Source organism: Pelophylax lessonae, assembly GCF_965119305.1.
Source record: "Pelophylax lessonae genome assembly, chromosome: 11".
Taxonomy (NCBI): Eukaryota; Metazoa; Chordata; class Amphibia; order Anura; family Ranidae; genus Pelophylax; species Pelophylax lessonae.
The window spans coordinates 173,595,443-173,614,574 of record NC_138778.1 but is presented as its reverse complement, the minus strand read 5'-3'; the positions used below and the strand labels follow the sequence as shown (position 1 = coordinate 173,614,574).

At 44.3% G+C, this 19,132-nt stretch overlaps 1 protein-coding gene across 1 annotated transcript in view; it reads left to right on the top strand.

The window, feature by feature from the left end:
* SLC35B1 (solute carrier family 35 member B1) overlaps positions 1 to 19,132 on the top strand; it is a 71,336-nt gene that overhangs the window by 25,892 nt on the left and 26,312 nt on the right. Inside the window, exons 4-7 of the mRNA XM_082271295.1 lie at positions 1,647 to 1,780; positions 2,971 to 3,001; positions 7,403 to 7,557; positions 13,159 to 13,285. Coding sequence (XP_082127421.1) covers positions 1,647 to 1,780; positions 2,971 to 3,001; positions 7,403 to 7,557; positions 13,159 to 13,285 — 447 coding nt within the window. The remainder of the gene's footprint in view (positions 1 to 1,646; positions 1,781 to 2,970; positions 3,002 to 7,402; positions 7,558 to 13,158; positions 13,286 to 19,132) is intronic.

Below are 19,132 nucleotides of genomic sequence, written 5' to 3'. Positions count from 1 at the left end.
TTTTTAATGTGACTTTTATTTTTTTTTATTTTACTGAAATTTTACCTTTGCGGTAATATCGTGTGCCATACAAAATTAGAACTACCATTTATTTTATTCTCTGCTTTCAGAAAATGTATCATGTGGGGGTTTTATGTAATCTTCAGGCCTAAAATTTTTTTTTTTTTTAAACGTGTGCCAAAAAAAAAATCCCCCCACAAAAATGGTTCTAGCAGTTAAAGGCTTAAATAATTTCACCTTTGGGAACCTGTAACTTGGCAGGCTCCTAGGTTTCATTATGTACAGTATATAGACATTATATACATTATAGTATGTATTCATTATGTACAGTATATAGACATTATATATATTATAGTATATATTCATTATGTACAGTATATATATTATAGTATATATTCATTATGTACAGTATATATATATTATAGTATATATTCATTATGTACAGTATATATATATTATAGTATATATTCATTATGTACAGTATATAGACATTATAGTATATATTCATTATGTACAGTATATAGACATTATAGTATATATTCATTATGTACAGTATATAGACATTATATACATTATAGTATATATTCATTATGTACAGTAAATAGACATATATTATGTATATTGTATATAGCAGATTTCTCACCTATGGCTCAGCGAATGCTCTTACCAGTATGAATGTCCTTTGGTGGTGTTGAAGTAAGTCCATGCTGAGACAAATACAGAGGCTGCCTTCACTGACTTTATCTGAAAATGCTAGTTGCCTGGCAAACAGGTTGATCAAATGGATTCAGTGCTTGTTCCAGGTCAGTGACTCGGAAGGCACTGAAGTCATAGGTTCTATGACTGGCACTTTCATTCACAAAGTTGACATAGCAGCTTGCCAGTTTTGGCCGTTATCGGCCATCGGTCCGATGCTGCATCTGTCCCCTGCTGGCTCGAACACTGAGAACCGAGCGATCAAACAGCGCTGATTGCTTGATTCTCAGAGCTTCCTGAGGCAAGGATCTGGTGACTGCCAGAGTAGGGAATTCAGGGATTGTCTAAAAGTAGGAGATAGTTGGACAGATTGGGGTAAGGAGTTCCATAGGCTGGAGGAGGCTCGGGAGAAGTCCTGGAGAGGAGCATGGGAGGAGGAAACGAGGGAGCTAGAGAGCAGGAGGTCTTGGGAGGAACGAAGAGAACGATTAGGATGGTATTTTGAGACCAGGTTAGTGATGTAGTTTGGGGCTCAGTTGTGGATGGCTTTGTATGTTGTGGTTAGTATTTTGAATTTGATTCGTTAATTCGTGGGCGGAAGCCAATGGAGCGACTGACAGAGCTAATTAGTTAATTAGTATTAGGAATATTTGCTGTCATTTATTATAGTGGCTCTTGTTTCTATGGAAATGGGTGTCATATTGTCATACTTTGTCTTAATGTGATTAATCTGGTTTAAAAATCTAGTGCTAAGGAAACCTAGAGGGGATACTTACCTACCCAGGTGGTACCTATTAATCGGATTCCAGTTTCTACTGCTGGTTATTTGGATTAGACCCCTCTTTATGTTGGCGTATCTCCAGCGTTCTGTGCCTTCTGGGTGACTGTACTTTCCATGGAGGGTTGTCATTGTGCTGCTTCCTAAATTCTATCTCCGTATTTCTTTCCAGTGATCCGATTCTTTGACTCAAAGGGAAAACCAGACCGCACACAGAGCTGGCTCTATGCGGCTTGTTCATTGTCTTATTTGGGGGCCATGGTGTCCAGTAATTCTGCACTCCTGTATGTCAACTACCCCACGCAGGTGAGTCACATACTATTGATGAATTTGACAAGTCCGGGTTAAAGTAAAAGAAATCTATTTTGGGCGAAATTTTTTTTTTTTTTTTTTAATGTTTTTATAGGTTTTTTTTATACGGTTTTGTATTTAATTTTACTATAAATCTAGTATCTTTGTGCCGTGGCTCTCTGCATAAAATAGCCAGCAGTGGAGATACCTTCATGTATGCTGTTTAGTGTGGATGGGGGAATCTTATCGAGAGAGAGAGGAATTTTATATTTAATGTTTTTTTTTTTTTCCTCGTTTAACTTGAGGGCTGAGTAAGAGTCCTTTCACGCGTGCTTTCCGATCCGATTGGCAGTTTTTCAGGCGGACCTGATTGGATGCTCCATGCAACCCTATGGAGCGGCGGATGTCAGTGGAGATATGTCCACTGACACCTGCTGCTATCTGACCTGACCCTATTTTCTATCCGTATGGAGGATCGGATTGGATGAAAACAGACAGGCGGTCCATTCTCATCTGATCTCCCCGGTCCATTCTCATCTGATCTCCCCATAGAGGAGAGCGGGGATCTGACAGCTCCGTCTCTGCACACAGAGCGGAGATGGACCTGTCATCCGCCTGCTCAGCACGGATCGGCAGATCGATCCCCGCTCAGCAAAACGGACTCCGTCGGGCACACCACCTGTGTGAAAGGAGTCCTTTCACGCGGGCTTTCCGCTCATCGGACTCTGTTTTGCTCAGCGGGGATCGATCCGCCGATCCTCCAGACAGATGGAAAATAGGGTTTCCATCCGTCAGGATTTCATGGACAGGATCGGATCGGATAGCAGCGGGTGTCAGCGGAGATGTCACCAGTGAAATCCACTGCTCCATAGAGGTGGTTCTGCAACTGCCATGATGCTGAACACAGACATTTGATGATTTCACATTTTGGTTGAGAGCACAACCAATGTGACGTTACACTCCTGGCATGCCTGTAATGTAACTGTTTTTTTTTAAACTGTTAAATCGATGATTTTAGTTCCGCTTTAACATAGATCTGTTTCATAACTGAGGCTCCTGGGGCATTCTAAAGACCAAAGCAGAGTATGTATAGGAATCTATTTGTGGATTTTTCGGTTCCTAGGGTAATTTTGTCTAAGTGACAGTTGGCTTTTAATCAATCGTGAGATGTTTCCATTAAAACGCGCTTCCTTTTTATTTTGCAGGTGTTGGGGAAATCATGTAAACCTATTCCAGGTGAGATGATCGGCTTCCTTTTTCTGTCAACCCACAGAGAACTTTCTTCATTTCTAGGGCCTGTGTTGATAGGCAAATGCTACTGCATTTCAGATGCATTCAGTCTGCATTTGAAATCAGTCACTTCTAAGATCATTCAGAGTTCATTGACTCACCTTCTAAACTGCGAATAAAAACCCATTAACACCAGTGTTTATGGCAGAACTATGCTATACTCCTCTTCCCTCCAGTGTTGAGTAATCTGTGAGCCTCTTTGCTGGTGGGACACCTCCTGGGTTCCGGATCTTTAGCCACCTTGATTGGCCATGCCAGGATGTGTTCCTTTATCCTGGCATATGATGAAGTTTGACCCTAAACTGCATGTCCAGCTCCGTGTACATTATTTTGAAGATTGTGGACAGGCAGGTAAGAATCCTTTATTTCAGAACAGACATATGGAAGAATTCAATAGAATCCCTAAAAACACGCTTCTGGTGCTATGACCATTTAAAATGTCCTGCATCAAATTTAAAAACCCTTGCCGTCTATTTTCGTTACTTAACGGATTCAGCTTAGCGCTGCTGGTGCTATTAATGCACCATATGATGAAATAATTACTGCTAGTTTGTAGATAATGAAACTGGAGGTAATTATTTCCTCTAAGTTGGCACACAGATAGACAGTGCTTGTAGCAGAGCAGCATATTTGCTGCCTCCTCCCCTTCCTACCTGTCAATGGTTGTTCACAGTCAACGGCCTCCTACCAACCAGTAATGCTAAGAGTGGGTGTTGCTTGATGGGGAAGCTGGGACACTAATTCGCCATCAGGTCTAGTCTTGCCTTGGCTTTGACAGCAGGAAGTGGGCAGATTTTATAGCTAATAGTAGACTGTCTATTGGCTAAGGAGCTGCCCATTGCCTGCTGCCAGTCACAAGAGGAGTGGACCTGATGGAGATCTGGTGTCTGGGAATCCCACACCCAGCTTTGAAACCTCTCTGCCTTGGCGCTGTCTGTATGTTAGTGGCAGGAGAAAGCAAAGCTGCACTCTGTGCACCTCCACATGTGGTGCATATCACATATTCATGTTCCTGTTCACAACATGTACATGAATCTGTTAGTCGCACCAACATTTGTTGCATGGAGGCACGCCAGAATTCTGAAGAGTGTCTTAAATACTGTTTATTAAATCCCCTAATTTTTTTAAAAAAGCCTGCCTGTTTACTTTTTTATATTTTATGTAAAAACCCACTGTAAAGCTGAATTCCAGAAATGTAGCTCCTTTGTAAAAAGCGGAGGCACACTATGAGTTAAGTCCAAGAAGGTGCATGACATCTCCTGCGCTTAGCTCTAATATTTACATCCGACAATTTTATTGCACTCCCAAAAAACAGCTATTGCTGTTATTCCAGGAGCCCGATGATGCTTCAGGTCTAAGCTTTTTCAGCATTAGAGTTGGTGCAGCTGGTATGCCTGCTCCTCCTGCCCAATCAAAGAAGCCTTTGTATTATTGTGAACTTATTCACAAAATACAAAGGCTTCTCTTAATGGGCAGCAGAGGGGAGTTGGTGCAGCAGCTTTGCCTGCTCCTGCCCTTCTCCACCCCCCAATCACAGAAGCCTTTGTATTAATGTAAACCCATTCACAAAAACAAAGGCTTCTCTGAATGGGCAGTGGAGGGGAGCGGGGATGGGCATAACTGCACTGTGTTCCTTGCTCTCCTCTCTCACAGCCCTGAGTGTCAGTTTATGCACCTGCAGAACCATAAACCTGTCAGATATAAATAGAGACAAGTTCAGGAGATGTCATGCACCTTATTGGACTTAACTCATAGCGTACCTGCACTTTGTACAAAGTGGCTGAATTCCTGTAATTCAGCTTTAAGAACATTCTGAGCTAGAGACTAGCGCAGCTCCCCTGCAGCCTCCCTGCTGTGTTAAAGTCAATATATTCTGCTTGAACTCTGAATTAAACATAGGAGCTTTAGGATCTATGGTGCTGAATGTAAAACAATATAAAGCAGATGAATGCAAGGTTGATAACCTACTATATTTTGCAGATACTTCAAAGGTAATCTTTAAGTTATTTATCTCCACCCTCTACCATAAGGTAGTTGGGAAGATCATGCATCTGGGTTCAAACTGTTTTTTAAACACAAATAAAGGTCTCCCCACAATTCATACTTGCTTGTCTCAGTGCCTGTGCTGCTGAACTCTGCTGGATTGAGGAGAGGTGCGTGCTTACAGATTTTCTGCATTTGACACTTTAAGGAGTGCTGGATTCTTTGTGTTCTGTGGTTTTCTATACTGATCCCTTCATCACTACAGGGCACAGGGTAGTGAACTACAACGCACAGCAGGAGACAATGGCATCTGACGCTTTTGGAAGTGTGCCCGATTGTGAAGATCTTTAAGCAAAATTATTCCTTCCACCCAGCAGAGTGTGCCAAGCTTCCCTTGCAGACATCCTTTTGAAAATGTGAGCTGTCTGGAAGCTCTTTTGACCCTTTAGCTTCAATACTTTCTGGATAGTGATCAGGAAATTTAGAGTAAGGTCTGAAGTTCTTGCATGCTTGTTGTAGGTCAGTAATTCAAAGGGGTTGATTGACTAAAACTGGAGAGTGCAAAATCTGGTGCAGCTCTGCATAGAAACCAATCAGGTTTTGTGTTGTTTTTTGTCCAAGCTTAAAGTGGAGTGTCGGCCTTGGGGGTCAAATTTAGATAAAAATACCCCCGGGACAGTCGGGCTAGTACATTCCACAATGGGTAGCCTCTGATCTGTCCCGGGTCGCACTTACCTTTTAGTAGAAATACCTACCTTGAAAAGTTCTTCCCCAGCGCTGCCATCTCAGGTGTGGGCAGCTGAAGCCAGCGCGTCCTCTTCTGCGGCCTCTTCGGTGACGTCGGAGTCCCACAATGCACTGCACCGGCCCCGCTCGTCACTTCTGGTGCAGGCGCGGCATCCCTGCACAGCTTCTGGGCATGCCCAGAGGCTGTTTAGCAGGGAATGCTGCACCTACACCGGAAGTGACGAGCGGGGCTGGTGCAGGCGCATTGACTCCTGGGAGCGATGATGTTCAGCTCCCAGGAGTCATCGCAAGCCGGAAGTGACGGTGCGGGCTACGGCCGCCGAGGAAGGAAGTGGAATGAAAGTGAGTATATTTTCTTCAATATCAAGGTAAGTGACCAAAAAAAAAAAAATTGGGAGCATCCATTTTTTTTTCAGGTGGCCCTTAGCAAGCGGATGGCCCAAAATCGATTTTTTTCGATTTTGAGGCCGGAACTCCGCTTTTAATTGAACAAGCTGAAGTTAGAAGCTGATTGGCTACTATGCACAGCTGCACTAGATTTTGCATGCTTTCGTTTTAGTAAATCTACCCTGCAGTGAATTACAGAAATCTCAAACTAAAGTTAATTTAGTGAACCTTTTGACTTTAGCTGATTTGCAGTGCTTGCTTAATAGCATTAGTACCTCATGGACTGTTTTCACTTGGAAATTAAAACTGAGCTCCAGCAATTCTGTAAAATGTGCTGGCATAGTAGGAGTTGAGTCCAACAAGGTACATGCCACCTCCTAGACTTATTTTAATTTACATCTCTGTTTTCTGGAGCTCTGGGAGTGCATATGTCGCTACACCCCGGAGATCTGACAGTCTGGGAGTGCATCTGTCGCTACGCACCCGGAGATCTGACAGTCTGGGAGTACATCTGTCGCTACACCCCCGGAGATCTGACAGTCTGGGAGTACATCTGTCGCTACACCCCCGGAGATCTGACAGTCTGGGAGTACATCTGTCGCTACACCCCCGGAGATCTGACAGTCTGGGAGTAAATCTGTCGCTACACCCCCGGAGATCTGACAGTCTGGGAGTACATCTGTCGCTACACCCCCGGAGATCTGACAGTCTGGGAGTACATCTGTCGCTACACCCCCGGAGATCTGACAGTCTGGGAGTACATCTGTCGCTACACCCCCGGAGATCTGACAGTCTTTGGGTACATTTGTCTGGAGATCTGACAGGAGAGATACGGTCTTCACACACACCACATCTCTGCCTGCCCCTCCCCTCCGCTACCCATTTCCAGAAGCTTTTGTATTTTGTAAATGAGTTCACATAACGCAAAGCTTTCTGTGATTGGGCAGGAGGAAGGGAGGGGAGGGGTAGGCGCAGAAGCTGCATGCGACTGCAGCTGCAGGAGCTCAGATCAGAAGGTCCGGCATTGGAGCGCTGGAAGTATAGTGATATCTTTGCTCCTGGCTCTCCATGAAAATTTAAATTGTAAATGAAAGATCTAAATCCCATGTGGTGGCATGCACCTCATTGGACTTAACCCCCTGCTTTTCCATCACATTTTACCAAAGTAGATGAATTCCTGGTGTTTCGGCTTTAATGTGTGTATAATTGTATGTTCTTCTCTTTCCTTAGTTATGCTCCTTGGTGTTACCGTCCTCAGAAAGAAGTATCCCCTGACCAAGTACCTGTGTGTCCTCCTGATTGTAGCAGGTGTAGCACTATTTATGTACAAGCCCAAGAATTCTGGCCCTTCTGACCATGGGTTTGGCTATGGAGAATTATTACTGGTAAGGATTAGATTGCTAAAAAATGCAGATTCAAAAAGATTGTTTTAAAGGACCTCTAAGAAATGCACTAAATTGCCAAAAATATTGGGACACCTGCCTTTACACACACATGAACTTTAATGGCATCCCAGTCTTAGTCTGTAGGGCTCAATATTGAGTTGGCCAACCCTTATCAGCTATAACGCCTTAAACTCTTCAGGGAAGGCTGTCCACAAGGTTTAGGAGTGTGTCTATGGGAATGTTTGACCATTCCCCTGGAAGCGCATTTGTGAGGTCAGGCACTTATGTGGACGAGAAGGCCTGGCTCGCAGTCTCCACTCTAATTCATCCCAAAGGTGTTCTATCGGGTTGAGGTTAGGACTCTGCAGGCCAGTCAAGTTCCTCCACCCAAAACTCACTCATCCATGTCTTTATGGACCTTGCTTTGTGCACTGGTCTAAATAATTTGGTGGAGGGGGCATTATGGTGTGGGGTTGTTTTTCAGGGGTTGGGCTTGGTGTGGGGTTGTTTTTTAAGGAGTCAGCATACTAAGACATTCTGGACAATTTCATGCTCCAAACTTTGTGGGAACAGTTTGGGGATGGCCCCTTCCTGTTCCAACATGACGGCCCACCAGTGCACAAAGCAAAGTCCATAAAGACATGGATGAGTGAGTTTGGGGTGGAGGAACTTGACTGGCCTGCACAACCAGAGGTCTAAGACTGGGATGCCATTAAAGTTCATGTGCGTGTAAAGGCAGGCGTCCCATTGCTTTTGGCAATATAGTGTATGTAAACCAAAAATATTTAAATAAAATAAAAAAACCTGATTATCAGTGAACATCTAGCAGGTTGCCCATTTCATGAATGTGCAAAAAAACCTTAAACTACCACAAAAAAAAAAAACAGAACTTTTAATTAGGGTTACTGATCAAAAGGGTTGCACAAATAATCACTTACATAATATTTAAGAAAATGAAAACATCTTAGAAGGGCTCTTTGCATAATTTATATAGTTTAAAATACAATGTAAGTATCAATGAGAAAATATAATCGTTTCAAAAGTAAAAAATTGGAGAACCCACCTACATTTATTTAAGTACATTGGTTGCATCTCTGGACCCCTGAGGATAGTTTTATAGGAATCGTGGGGGGGGGGTTACATGTTTATTTTAATAAAACTTGCTCTAGCTAAGTAAGGCTGCCAAATCTGAGCTGGCATTTCTCAAACGTCTTCAAAGCATACAGATACAACATCCCAGTCCAGAATCTCACCCATTGTATGTACTCTAGCCCTATACTCTGAACACATACCAGTGGGGTTGTGCTTCCATTCCCCACCCTCTCTTTCCTAAAGCTGGCCAGAGATGGATCGAAAATCAGCTGGTTCAGTAAAGACCGGACAAATTTTGACCCACGTGTGGGCAGGGAGGCTGTACAGAAGTTGGTCTACCGATCTACTTCTGTACAAAAACCCTGTCAATTTTTTTCTGCTCGACCAGCACTGCTGGCTGTAGTCTGCAATGCTGCCCAGTGTATCCTGATGGCAGGGAAGTCTCGCTCCTGTCAAATACAATAGTTCAGTTTTGAGGATTCCCCCACCCAACTTTTTTGCCAGTTGAATGCAAAAAAAACAGACTCCTCTATGGACTGCCTAAGTAGGTATTCTGGCATCCTCCGTGTGGCTACAATCCTCATTGGCATTCTTTTTCCCCCACTGTCGATCCCGCAAAAAGTTAGGGTTATAAAAGAATGCACCCCAATTTCCTTGCCAGCACTAGTAGTCCGCCAACAGATAGAAAAGCAACAGTTCACAAAGCCTTTTGTTATTGATCTTGTGTTTTAATTATCTATTTATTTATTTTTTACGTCGAACTATTCAGTGTACAAAAAAACTGCACTGTGAGTCCCCCTTCACATCAGTGCGATGACAGAGATCGCATGTGATTCGGAGCGCACTGCTCTGAAAATAACATGCGATGTCTGTGCGATGCGAATTCAGCCATACAGATTGTTTGGCTGAATTCGCAAAGCGTTCGGCGACCACTCGCACAAGACCCTTTTTTTGGGTCCGCAGCAGAATCTACACATCTATGCAATCCTATTCATGTCCGAACTGACAGTTTGCACTGCAATATGCGAACTGATCTGGGGGTGTTGTTAATATTGGATGGACACCCCCAGCATATGGCAGTGGGAACTGCCTGCGATTTGAATGCAATGCGGGAACCCGCAGTGGATTCGCAGGGTTCCCGCATCGCCTTTATGTAAACTGGATGTAAAAGGAATCTTTATTTTTGGTGTTTGTTCTTGCATCAACTTGTTAAGATACTAAAACTCTTGCAATTATTACTGTGAATACCATAATAAATCAGTAAAATAGCATGCATTGGGTAAAGCAGGTGTGTGTGTGTGTAAAAAAACTTTAGTGAATTGACTAATAAAAATGTTATCATTTTAGGCTGGGTTCACACATATGCAGTGCAAATTTCTGGTCCGTTTTCACTATAAATTTCCAAAGCAGCTGCTCAGCTGTCATTTTAGATACGGTTAAGATTTGAATTTTTGGAGCCGGTGGCAGGTTAAGGAGCTGGTCAGGAAAACGGCTGATGCGTCCTTAACAACAAAATTACTCATCAGCTGTCAGCGGGTTGTCTGGTTGTAAACCAAAGAATTGCCGGCAATAAAATTGGAGAGAAAAAGCAGCGTGAGGTTCCCTCCAATCTATATCAGGCCCTTAGGGTTTGTTATGGATTTTAAGGGGAACCCCATGCCCAAATAAAAAAAATAAAAACTGGGGACACCCCCTCCTCAATCCATACCTGACCCTTAGGTCTATTGTTCTTTATTAAAAAAAGAAAAACACAGTTATTGACACCTTCTTTATTAAAACAAAAAACAAAAAAAAAATGTTATCAATAACTGTTATTTTTTTATTTTTTACAATTTTTTGGTAAATGAGTAGGGGTACAATGTAACCCATACACATTCATATAGGGAAGCCAGGATATGGAAGCCCCCCATATCCAGTTTCTGATAAGCCCCCTGCCCGCAATCCCCACAAGCATTGGCGAGGGTTGTGGGAAAGAAGCCTTTGTCCTCATTAACATGGGAACAAGTTGCTTTAGGGGGCCTGCCAGTCTGCATGCTCGGAAAAGAGCCTAGTATGGACGTCAAATTTTTTTTTTTTTTTAAACATTTTGGCTAGGGGTTCTACCAGATCATTCGGGGTCACCTCCTAATGATCTGGTGTGGATTGGGGGGGGGGGGGCGGGGTCCCCCACATAATTTTTATTTTGGCGTGGGGTTCTACTTAAAATCTATAACAGACCTAAAGACCTGGTATTGATTAGGGGGGAACCCATTTTTTTTTTTTTTTTTTTTAATTCACACTGAATTTGCACTGCTGCTGCACTGCAGATATGTGAACCGACTCCGTAGAAAGCTGGTTTGGTTCACGTCATGCAAATTTGATTAGAATCAAAATGCATCCAATTTGCATATATGTGAACGGAGCCTTAAAATTAACAACACATGATAAAGAAGAAACTAAATTAATTTTAAATTGGCAACGCATGATAAAGAAGGAAGACCATGTGGATATGTGAATTGATTCTAAAGGATTTTTGATCCGGTGCTTCAGCCGCTGTACCATCTTTGACCAGAGAGTGGGACTAGTTCACTGGTTCTCAACTACGGTACTCAGGACCCACTAACAGGACAGATTTTAGGTATTACCTTGGGGAGATGCAGACTAGAGTACTGCAATCACTGAGTAGCAAATTATATCACCTGTGATGTAGTTCAGTTATCTTGCAAACCTGGCCTGTTAGTGGGTCCTGAGGACCGGAGTTGAGAACCACTGAGCTAGATAAATACTAATTTATTTATGAATTTTTAATTTTAAAGGGGGGTTTTTTTTTTTTTTTTTGGATAGTGTAAGGAATTTTTGAATGTTTTGCCATCCGTGTATCTGTTACTGTGCTATCAGCCTTTGGAGCTGCTGTCTGTTTCCAGTGACACCAAGCCCCTCATGGTGTCTCCTCCAATTCCCCCATCCTCTGTCTGTTTTGACAAGAAGCAGTGACACAATAACAGATCTGTGCATGATCTCCCATGTGAGGATAAAAGAGTACATCCTTCCTTTGGAAATCATCCTTTGTAGCACCCTCCTACCTAGGTGCTAGGTAGGTAGTGTATATTTGCTCTGCCTGCTTATCAGGGGAGTAGCAGGTAAAACCTAGTTGCTCTGTCTGCTTATCAGGGGAGCAGGATTTCTAGTCAGGCCTGATGCATGTGTCCATGTTTGATTCATCTGGTCTGAGGGAGTCTCCCCACTGTGTCCAATAGGGGAGCTTGTTGGACAGTGGAGGAAACCCAGCCAGTGACACACAGGCTTTTGTGGCTGTCCCAGTGGGTTGTCACAAACAGTGGTGCATCCTGGGGTATGTTATAAAAGCCAAGGGCGCATGTGGCAGGGGGTCTTTGGGCGGGAAGCCAGGTCCCAGGAGGAGGGTGACGGCTGTCTCTCCTCCTGTTTGCTGTGGATGGTGGTCACAGGCGGTCGGCCTTGTGGACCAGGAGTGTTGTGCTGAATCCAGAGGTCAAAGAAAGCTGACTGGTGGAGTAGATGGCAGAGCAACTCTGGAAAAACAGTGTCTGGGAAGCTTGCCAAGGGTTCTGCCCAGGAAAGGGACCACTCCAGTGGATGGGTGTCAGCACACACAGGCAGTGGAAGTAAAGGGGGTGCCAAGTTAGAACCCTGAAGAGAATGACTAAAACAGGAACTTTCTAGACTATCTTCACTTCAGTGGCAAGGTGAAGCAGCTGCCTTGTCGCACTCTGCAGTTAGTTGTTCTCAAGATCGTGCATAGTTTATAGTTGGAGTATTCCACTCATCCCTTCTCCTATATCATTTCCAAATAAAAACACAAAAAACCAACATCCCCTGGACTGTTCATTGTCTGAGCCAAGTCTTAAAGTGATCACGTTTTACAGACTGTTGCTATGGGTAACCCAGGGGAATCCACATTTAGCAGCTCCCTAGGGGGCAGTGCTACAGTTGTATAGAAGATCATTGAAGGTCCATTCACACCATTGAAGTGTGTTCGCTTATTCATGTTAATGGGAAGCCTAACACACTGAGAAAGGTACATGTACCATTGCTGGCAGTGCACATTATTGCGTTGCGCTACAAAGAGTGTTAATCAGCAAGGTGCGTTAGGGTGCTCTTCAGAATAAATGGCGCCACCTGGCACCAATGCATAAAACATGCATTACAGCTACACAATCGTAATGATGGATCTTAAAACCACATATGATCACGTCATGCTTTTTATATTTCTATAAATACTGGAGAGCAGCAAGATAAGAGGTCATCCTTGGTGCTGGTTTCTCCGGCAACCATTTGTCTGTACAGTAGGCTGTTGTCTGTCATAGTGTGTGTGGTTATTTTGGGCATATTTATGAAGCCGTGAATCTGACATTCATCAAGCATTTAGTGCCAGTGCATGTGTTTTTAAATGAGTGACTGATTCACCGCCTATGAATGTTGGGTAAAAGTCACATTCACTGCTTTATAAATATGCTTTATAAATTTCGGTCTTCTGTTCTATCCTCCCAGCTGCTGTCTCTGACCCTGGATGGCCTTACAGGAGTGTCTCAAGATCACATGCGTGCACATTTTCAGACCAGCTCCAACCCAATGATGCTTCATATCAACCTCTGGTCAAGCCTTTTCCTAGGAGCAGGTAAATGAATGCTTTTCCATTTTATTCACATAACGGAGCCTGCTCAATTGTTCTACATTGCGCACAGTACATGTTGTACTATTGTACTTAGCGGAGTTATGAGAAGCATTTTGTTCTCAAAGAAGAATGCCATTAAAGAGACCGCAGAGGGTTTATCATAGAGCTTCCATGAGGACTAAAATAAATATATAATTACTAATTGCAGCCAGCCAATGGAAAGCTTGAGGCTACAAGTTTTAAAAATGAAATATTGATATCTAATGTATCTTGCTTTTTTTTTTTCTCCATTGAGGGGCACAGGAATTTAGATGGTTATACTGCTGCTCAGGGCAGGTTTGGATACTGGTAAGAGCAAAAATTGTAAGCCATCTTCCATCCCTTCCATACCCAGCATGCCTTAGTTATTTTGCTGGTGTCCCAAAAGGTTGGACGGACTTTCCTCGGCTCTGCAGGGAAAATACATTATTTTATTTTTCTAACCTTCTTTCCTTTGTGGATTTTTTTTCTCCTGTCACGTTAAAGCGGAGTTCCAGCCACAAAAAAAAAAATTTCAATGAATATACCCCCGGGACAGTCAGGGCTAGTACATTCCACAATGGCTAGCCTCTGATCTGTCCCGGTTCGCACTTACCTGCAAGAAGAAATACACAATTTCTTCTCCAGCGTTGCCATCTCTGTTGTGGGCAGCTGAAGCCAGCGCGATCCTCTTCTGCATCCTCTTCCGTGTCTTCTTCTCCCAGAATGCGCCTGCACCGGCCCCTCTCGTCACTTCCGGTGCGGTGCCGCATTCCTCCACAGCTTCTGGGCATGCCCAGAAGCTGTTTAGCAGGGAATGCGGCGTCGCACCGACGGTGACGAGCGGGGCCGGTGCCGTCGCATTGATTCCTGATGACGTTCAGCTCCCAGGAATCATTGCAAACCGGAAGTGATGGCGCGGGCCGCAGCCGCCGAGGGAGGAAGTGGAAGAAAGGTGAGTATATTTTTCTACAATAACAAGGTAAGTAAAAAAAAAAAAAAAAATCCTAACTATCCAATTCCTTTTCAGGTGAAGAAAAGCAAGCGGATGGCCACAAAATAGATTATGTCGATTTTGTGGCTGGAACTCCACTTTAATCAAGATTCCTCACTACACCTTAAAAAAAAAAAAAAAAAAAAAAAAACCCTCATTACATTGCTGTCTGAACTATTCTCCATAAAGCAAGTTAGCAGCTATCTGGATCCCAGCTTCTTCAGCCTAGCTTAGGAGGCCATATCTGGACCCTGGAAGATTGTGGGGCTAGTCTAGATGTGTTTAGGCTCTGGGTTCTGCATTGCAGTGTCTTCCAGACTTGAGTATACTGAGTTAGTTAGCTGCAGAGGGTTTTCTAGGTCCACAGCCATGCCACAGCCCCAGGTGTGACCCTGTCCCTGAAGACTAACTTTGTGAGTAAAGCCGTTTGGGCTAAAGCATCGGGAGCTACTCACTGTTGCACTGTTAGGGTCCTTTCATATTTCCCAGAACCACCAGTTATACTGTGGTAAGGGTTAAGGCTGAGGGACTTGAGTGTTGATTTCATCTGCTAGATTGCCTACAGTCAGAAGTCGCCTCTGGCTGCCAAAAAAACTTTCCTCAGAACCAGCTGCTAGCGTTTTGTGAGTACCCGAGGTGTTGCTTCATATTGAGCCTAGTTGTATTGCTGCTGCATGAAAGCAACATGCCTTCACTGCTGCCATGGGGGACTTTAACAACTCGTACTCCCCTAGTGGTTCTGGGGGCATTTACCCAGTATCCCCAAAAGGGCTCAATGCCTTTTTAATATAAGACCTGGGACCTCCAGTGTTCCTGCGCTTCATCAGGTGAAGCCAAGTCCCCCCCCCCCCCCCCATTTCCTTAGGGATGTCTATGTTCACTTGGTACCTATTGGCTGTATGTGCTCAGTTATTCCAGCATTCTGGCTGCAAAGGTTTAAAGCACGCTTTTGTTCCATGTCCTGAAGATTTGGTCTCTGCACCTGTGGACAAGGCCAGGCCTTTGGTCCTATCACCATCTCTGACTCAGATTCAGAGAGGTTTTTCAAACTTTATTGGTGCAGTGCATAGCGCCCTGCATCCGGAGAATCAGTTTGCTGATCTATGCTTTGGGTCTTTCAGGGCTCCTACAGCCCTTTTAAGACCTTCAATAGGCGTTAAAACGGGCCAGGCCACCTGTGGACTAGATACCTTGCTGAACTGGGGTGGGTCAGTAGATCCCCAGAACCATGTTCTGTGCTGAGGGTTAGGCTGGTTCTGTGGAGTAGTTCAGTCAGGTCACACAGACACCACCCAGTGCTAAGGTAGATGGGGGATGGAGGACTTTCACAAGTTTTGGGTTGTTTTATGTCTGCCCTTGTATGGGTGCCTCTCATTCTATCTACCTCTGTTTGTTAGACTGACTTTGTGGGTTTTTACCCTTGAGTTCTCTACCAGTCTCTGCAGTCTCTTTGCAATCTTTATGGACTATTGCTCTGTGCTGACGTTCTTTACATATCTCAAAATGGGTTGTCTGGCTGTGCAACTTCATTTTTTTTTTTTTTTGTCCAAACATTTTATTAAGGTAAAAAGCATACATAGCACAAAAAGAACAAAGCAGTAATGGGCATGTAACAAAGCCCACAAAAATGATCAAGTACAAAAGTGATACACATGTAATCAGCATAATGCATGTAAGGAGCAACAAGAGATCACAGGCAAACCCACAAAGTATCATGCAGCACCAAGGTGCGAAAACAGAGGGCCAGTGGGAGTACCAAGTGAATGTGGGTCTATTGGAGGGGTTCGCTGGGTAGAGCACCCTCCCACCTGGTGAGAACCGGAACAAGAGGGTTACCTAGGAGATAGCTTAGTGGTTCCCCCAAACCCGACACCCCTTAAAGGGATCTATCTGTGTCAAGGAGTGGGGGATCCACCGCATAAAAGTGGGGGGTCCGGTACGTACATCTCCTTGATCGTGGGCGCCATAGCTGTTGTCGGTGGGGGCAGAGCCACCACAGAGTGCGAAATGGAGAACCCTGAGTAATTTATTGGGAGGCATAAAAGGGAGGGAATGAGTGAGGGGGGTGAGGGAGGAGGGTGGGGAAGGAGACGGGTAGGGTAAATAAGGGAAACACAAAAGGAGGAGGGGAAGGGTGATGTGTGAAAAGGGGCAGTACACTCCGGCACAAGATAAGCATCAAAAGAGGTATAACGAACTGAACATCCAGGAAAGCACCCCAGAACAAGGGGTGCATCCTCAGTACAAGACCAAGGGGTTAAAGAGTAGCCAACGAGTCTCAAGTGCTCAATCTTTGGAATTCTGGCAAGGATTGAAAGTGGGTCCAGGGTGCCCAAGTTGTACGGTACTGGTGGTGTGAGTCCTTGGCTTGAGCCACGATGTCCTCCATCTCCGCCACCCGCCGAACCCTGCGAAGCCAGTCAGCAACCAACGGGGGTGTGGTGGACAGCCAATGGCACGGTACGCACATCCGGGCTGCATTGATCAGATGTAAGGTCAGGGATTTTTTGTAGCTGGTGTAGGAAAGTGAGGTGTGGTGCAAAAGATATTGCGCCGGCGAGTAGTCTGGCGTGTATGTAGTAATACGGCAGATTAAGGCATGAACCTCTTTCCAGAACGGTTGCAGAACGGGACAATCCCACCATATATGCAGCAGAGTCCCTTTTAGGAATTTTTCTTTCCTATTCCTAACGGTTAGAAGTGTTTAGACTTGGGCCGCCTCCATATGCCTCAGCCTGCTAGTCTTTTTTTTTTTTTTTTTTGTGGACCAGGTTTTGTTCGAGGTTCCCTCTGGGGACCTGTTCTCTTTGGGGCTTACCCCATTTTCTTTTCTGTTGACCAGATCATGTTGTGGATCTGTGCCTTACATAATCGGGTAGTTATGTTGCTCCATTTGTTTTGGTGGGTTTTTGGTTTTCAGTCTCTTGCTGGCTTGTGGTTCCTTTGGGTGGAGTCATTTCCCTCTGGCAGTGATGTCCTCTGTCCTGGTCTTGAGCATCAGGTTTGTCCTCTGTGGTCTTCCTTTGCTCATTTGGCAATTTCTCATTTTTTTTGCAGGGGACTTCACATCTTCTGGATCAGGTTCTGAAGTTGGTCCTTCAGGTGGTTTGGAGTTGCAGTCGCTCAGTAGTTGTTGCTCATCCCTCAGTTGTACTGCTTCTGCACGTCTCAGCTCAGAGGCGTAACTAGAACCTTCAGGGCCCCGATGCAAGAAACCAGGGCCGGGGCCCTTCCCTTCAAACCTGGGGCTCTTCCCACTGATCCTGGGGCCCTTTACTCTCATTGCAGGACCCTTTCACAAGTTCTGCAGTGGGCCCCCTTCCTGCCATCTTGGGGCCTCCCCGCAGTGTTGGAGTGAGAGGGTCCGGTTGCAAGTGTGACCTTTGCGATCCTGGAAGTTCACCCACTGGTGTCAGTAGTTTTTATATTTTTGTATTTTTATTGTATTATTTTTTATCATTTTATATTTATTTTATTTTTTTTACAATGTCACTGACTATGACTCTGTCTATTCATAAAAGGAAGGAGCTGGTAAATTACATATTTGACACATTCCATGCAGCAGCCGGCAGGAGAGGGAAGGCAGCACAGTGAGGGGGGGGGGGGGGATCACACAAGGGCCCAGAGACAGCAGAACACAAGTGAACTGGATAGGAGGAGTGGCGGGGGCAGCATACAAAGGGAACCAATCTCCTCAATTTTCCTCCTGCAGCTGAAGGGGGAAAAAGGAGGACAGTGATTTCTCTATATGCTGCCCCCGCCGCCCCTCCTATCCAGGTGTACAGGGGAGCTGCCAAGGGCCCCCTGGAGCATGGGGCCCAATTGCAACCCCTGTAGTTACGCCCCTGTCTCAGTAGTTACGCCCCTGTCTCAGCTGTATCTACCCGTGTCCCTCAAACGGAGGAGAAAGAACATAAGCTCTTTTGTACTTGCCATAAAATCTTTTTCTTGGAGTCCATTTTTTTAAATTTTATTTTATGCTCCTTTCCACAAAACTAAGGAATACTGGGTAAAGGAAGAGTGGCAGTATACCCTGACTACTATAAATGAATTACTGTGTTGATCAATGATCTCCAAAAAAAAAAAAAAAAAAAGATAGACTAAATTAGAATTTCAGCTTCCCAATCATGCAACATCTTTTGTGCATGTTTGAGGATAAAGGTTAACTTCCATGATGTAAGGAAAGCTCTTCAGTATCGGTCCTCTTGATGCAAGGGAGATCATGCCCATAGATGTCAGGATAGTAGAGAGGGAAATGCCCAAACTATGCAAAATAGTCCAAAGCCAACCCGTGCATTTTCCAGATGTTCAGGAGTATGATTAACCAAAACTTCCAAAAAGATAAGTTAAGAGGCAGCTCCCGAAATTAAATTAACATTTGAAGAATAAATATGAGGGTTCTCGGGCTTTAGAAGACAATCCTAATAGAAGTGTGCACAACTGACAAAAAGACAGAAGATATTTTTGTTACTCCTAAAAAGCACAAATGCTGTAATTTACCCCGGCTCTGCACCTGTGTACTTGTCCCTCGCTATCCTAAGTTGACTCTATCTGTCCTTCTCACTAAACGTTGTTTGGATTCAAACTTGGAAAATCCATACATATTATCTTCAACTAACCCAGCCAATATTAGAAAAGGTCTGAATGGCCCCATCCACACAACCTCCAGCGCTAAGAGATGTGCTGATGGCACTATTATTACTATATGAAGACCATTTCCAGGACTCGGGAGGTATAGAGAAGCAAGGACTGGAATGGGCATTCACTCATTAGTTATTACTTGACCTAAAATAACGACCTTATTTCTTTCATTAGGTGCACAAAACGAATGCAGCTAA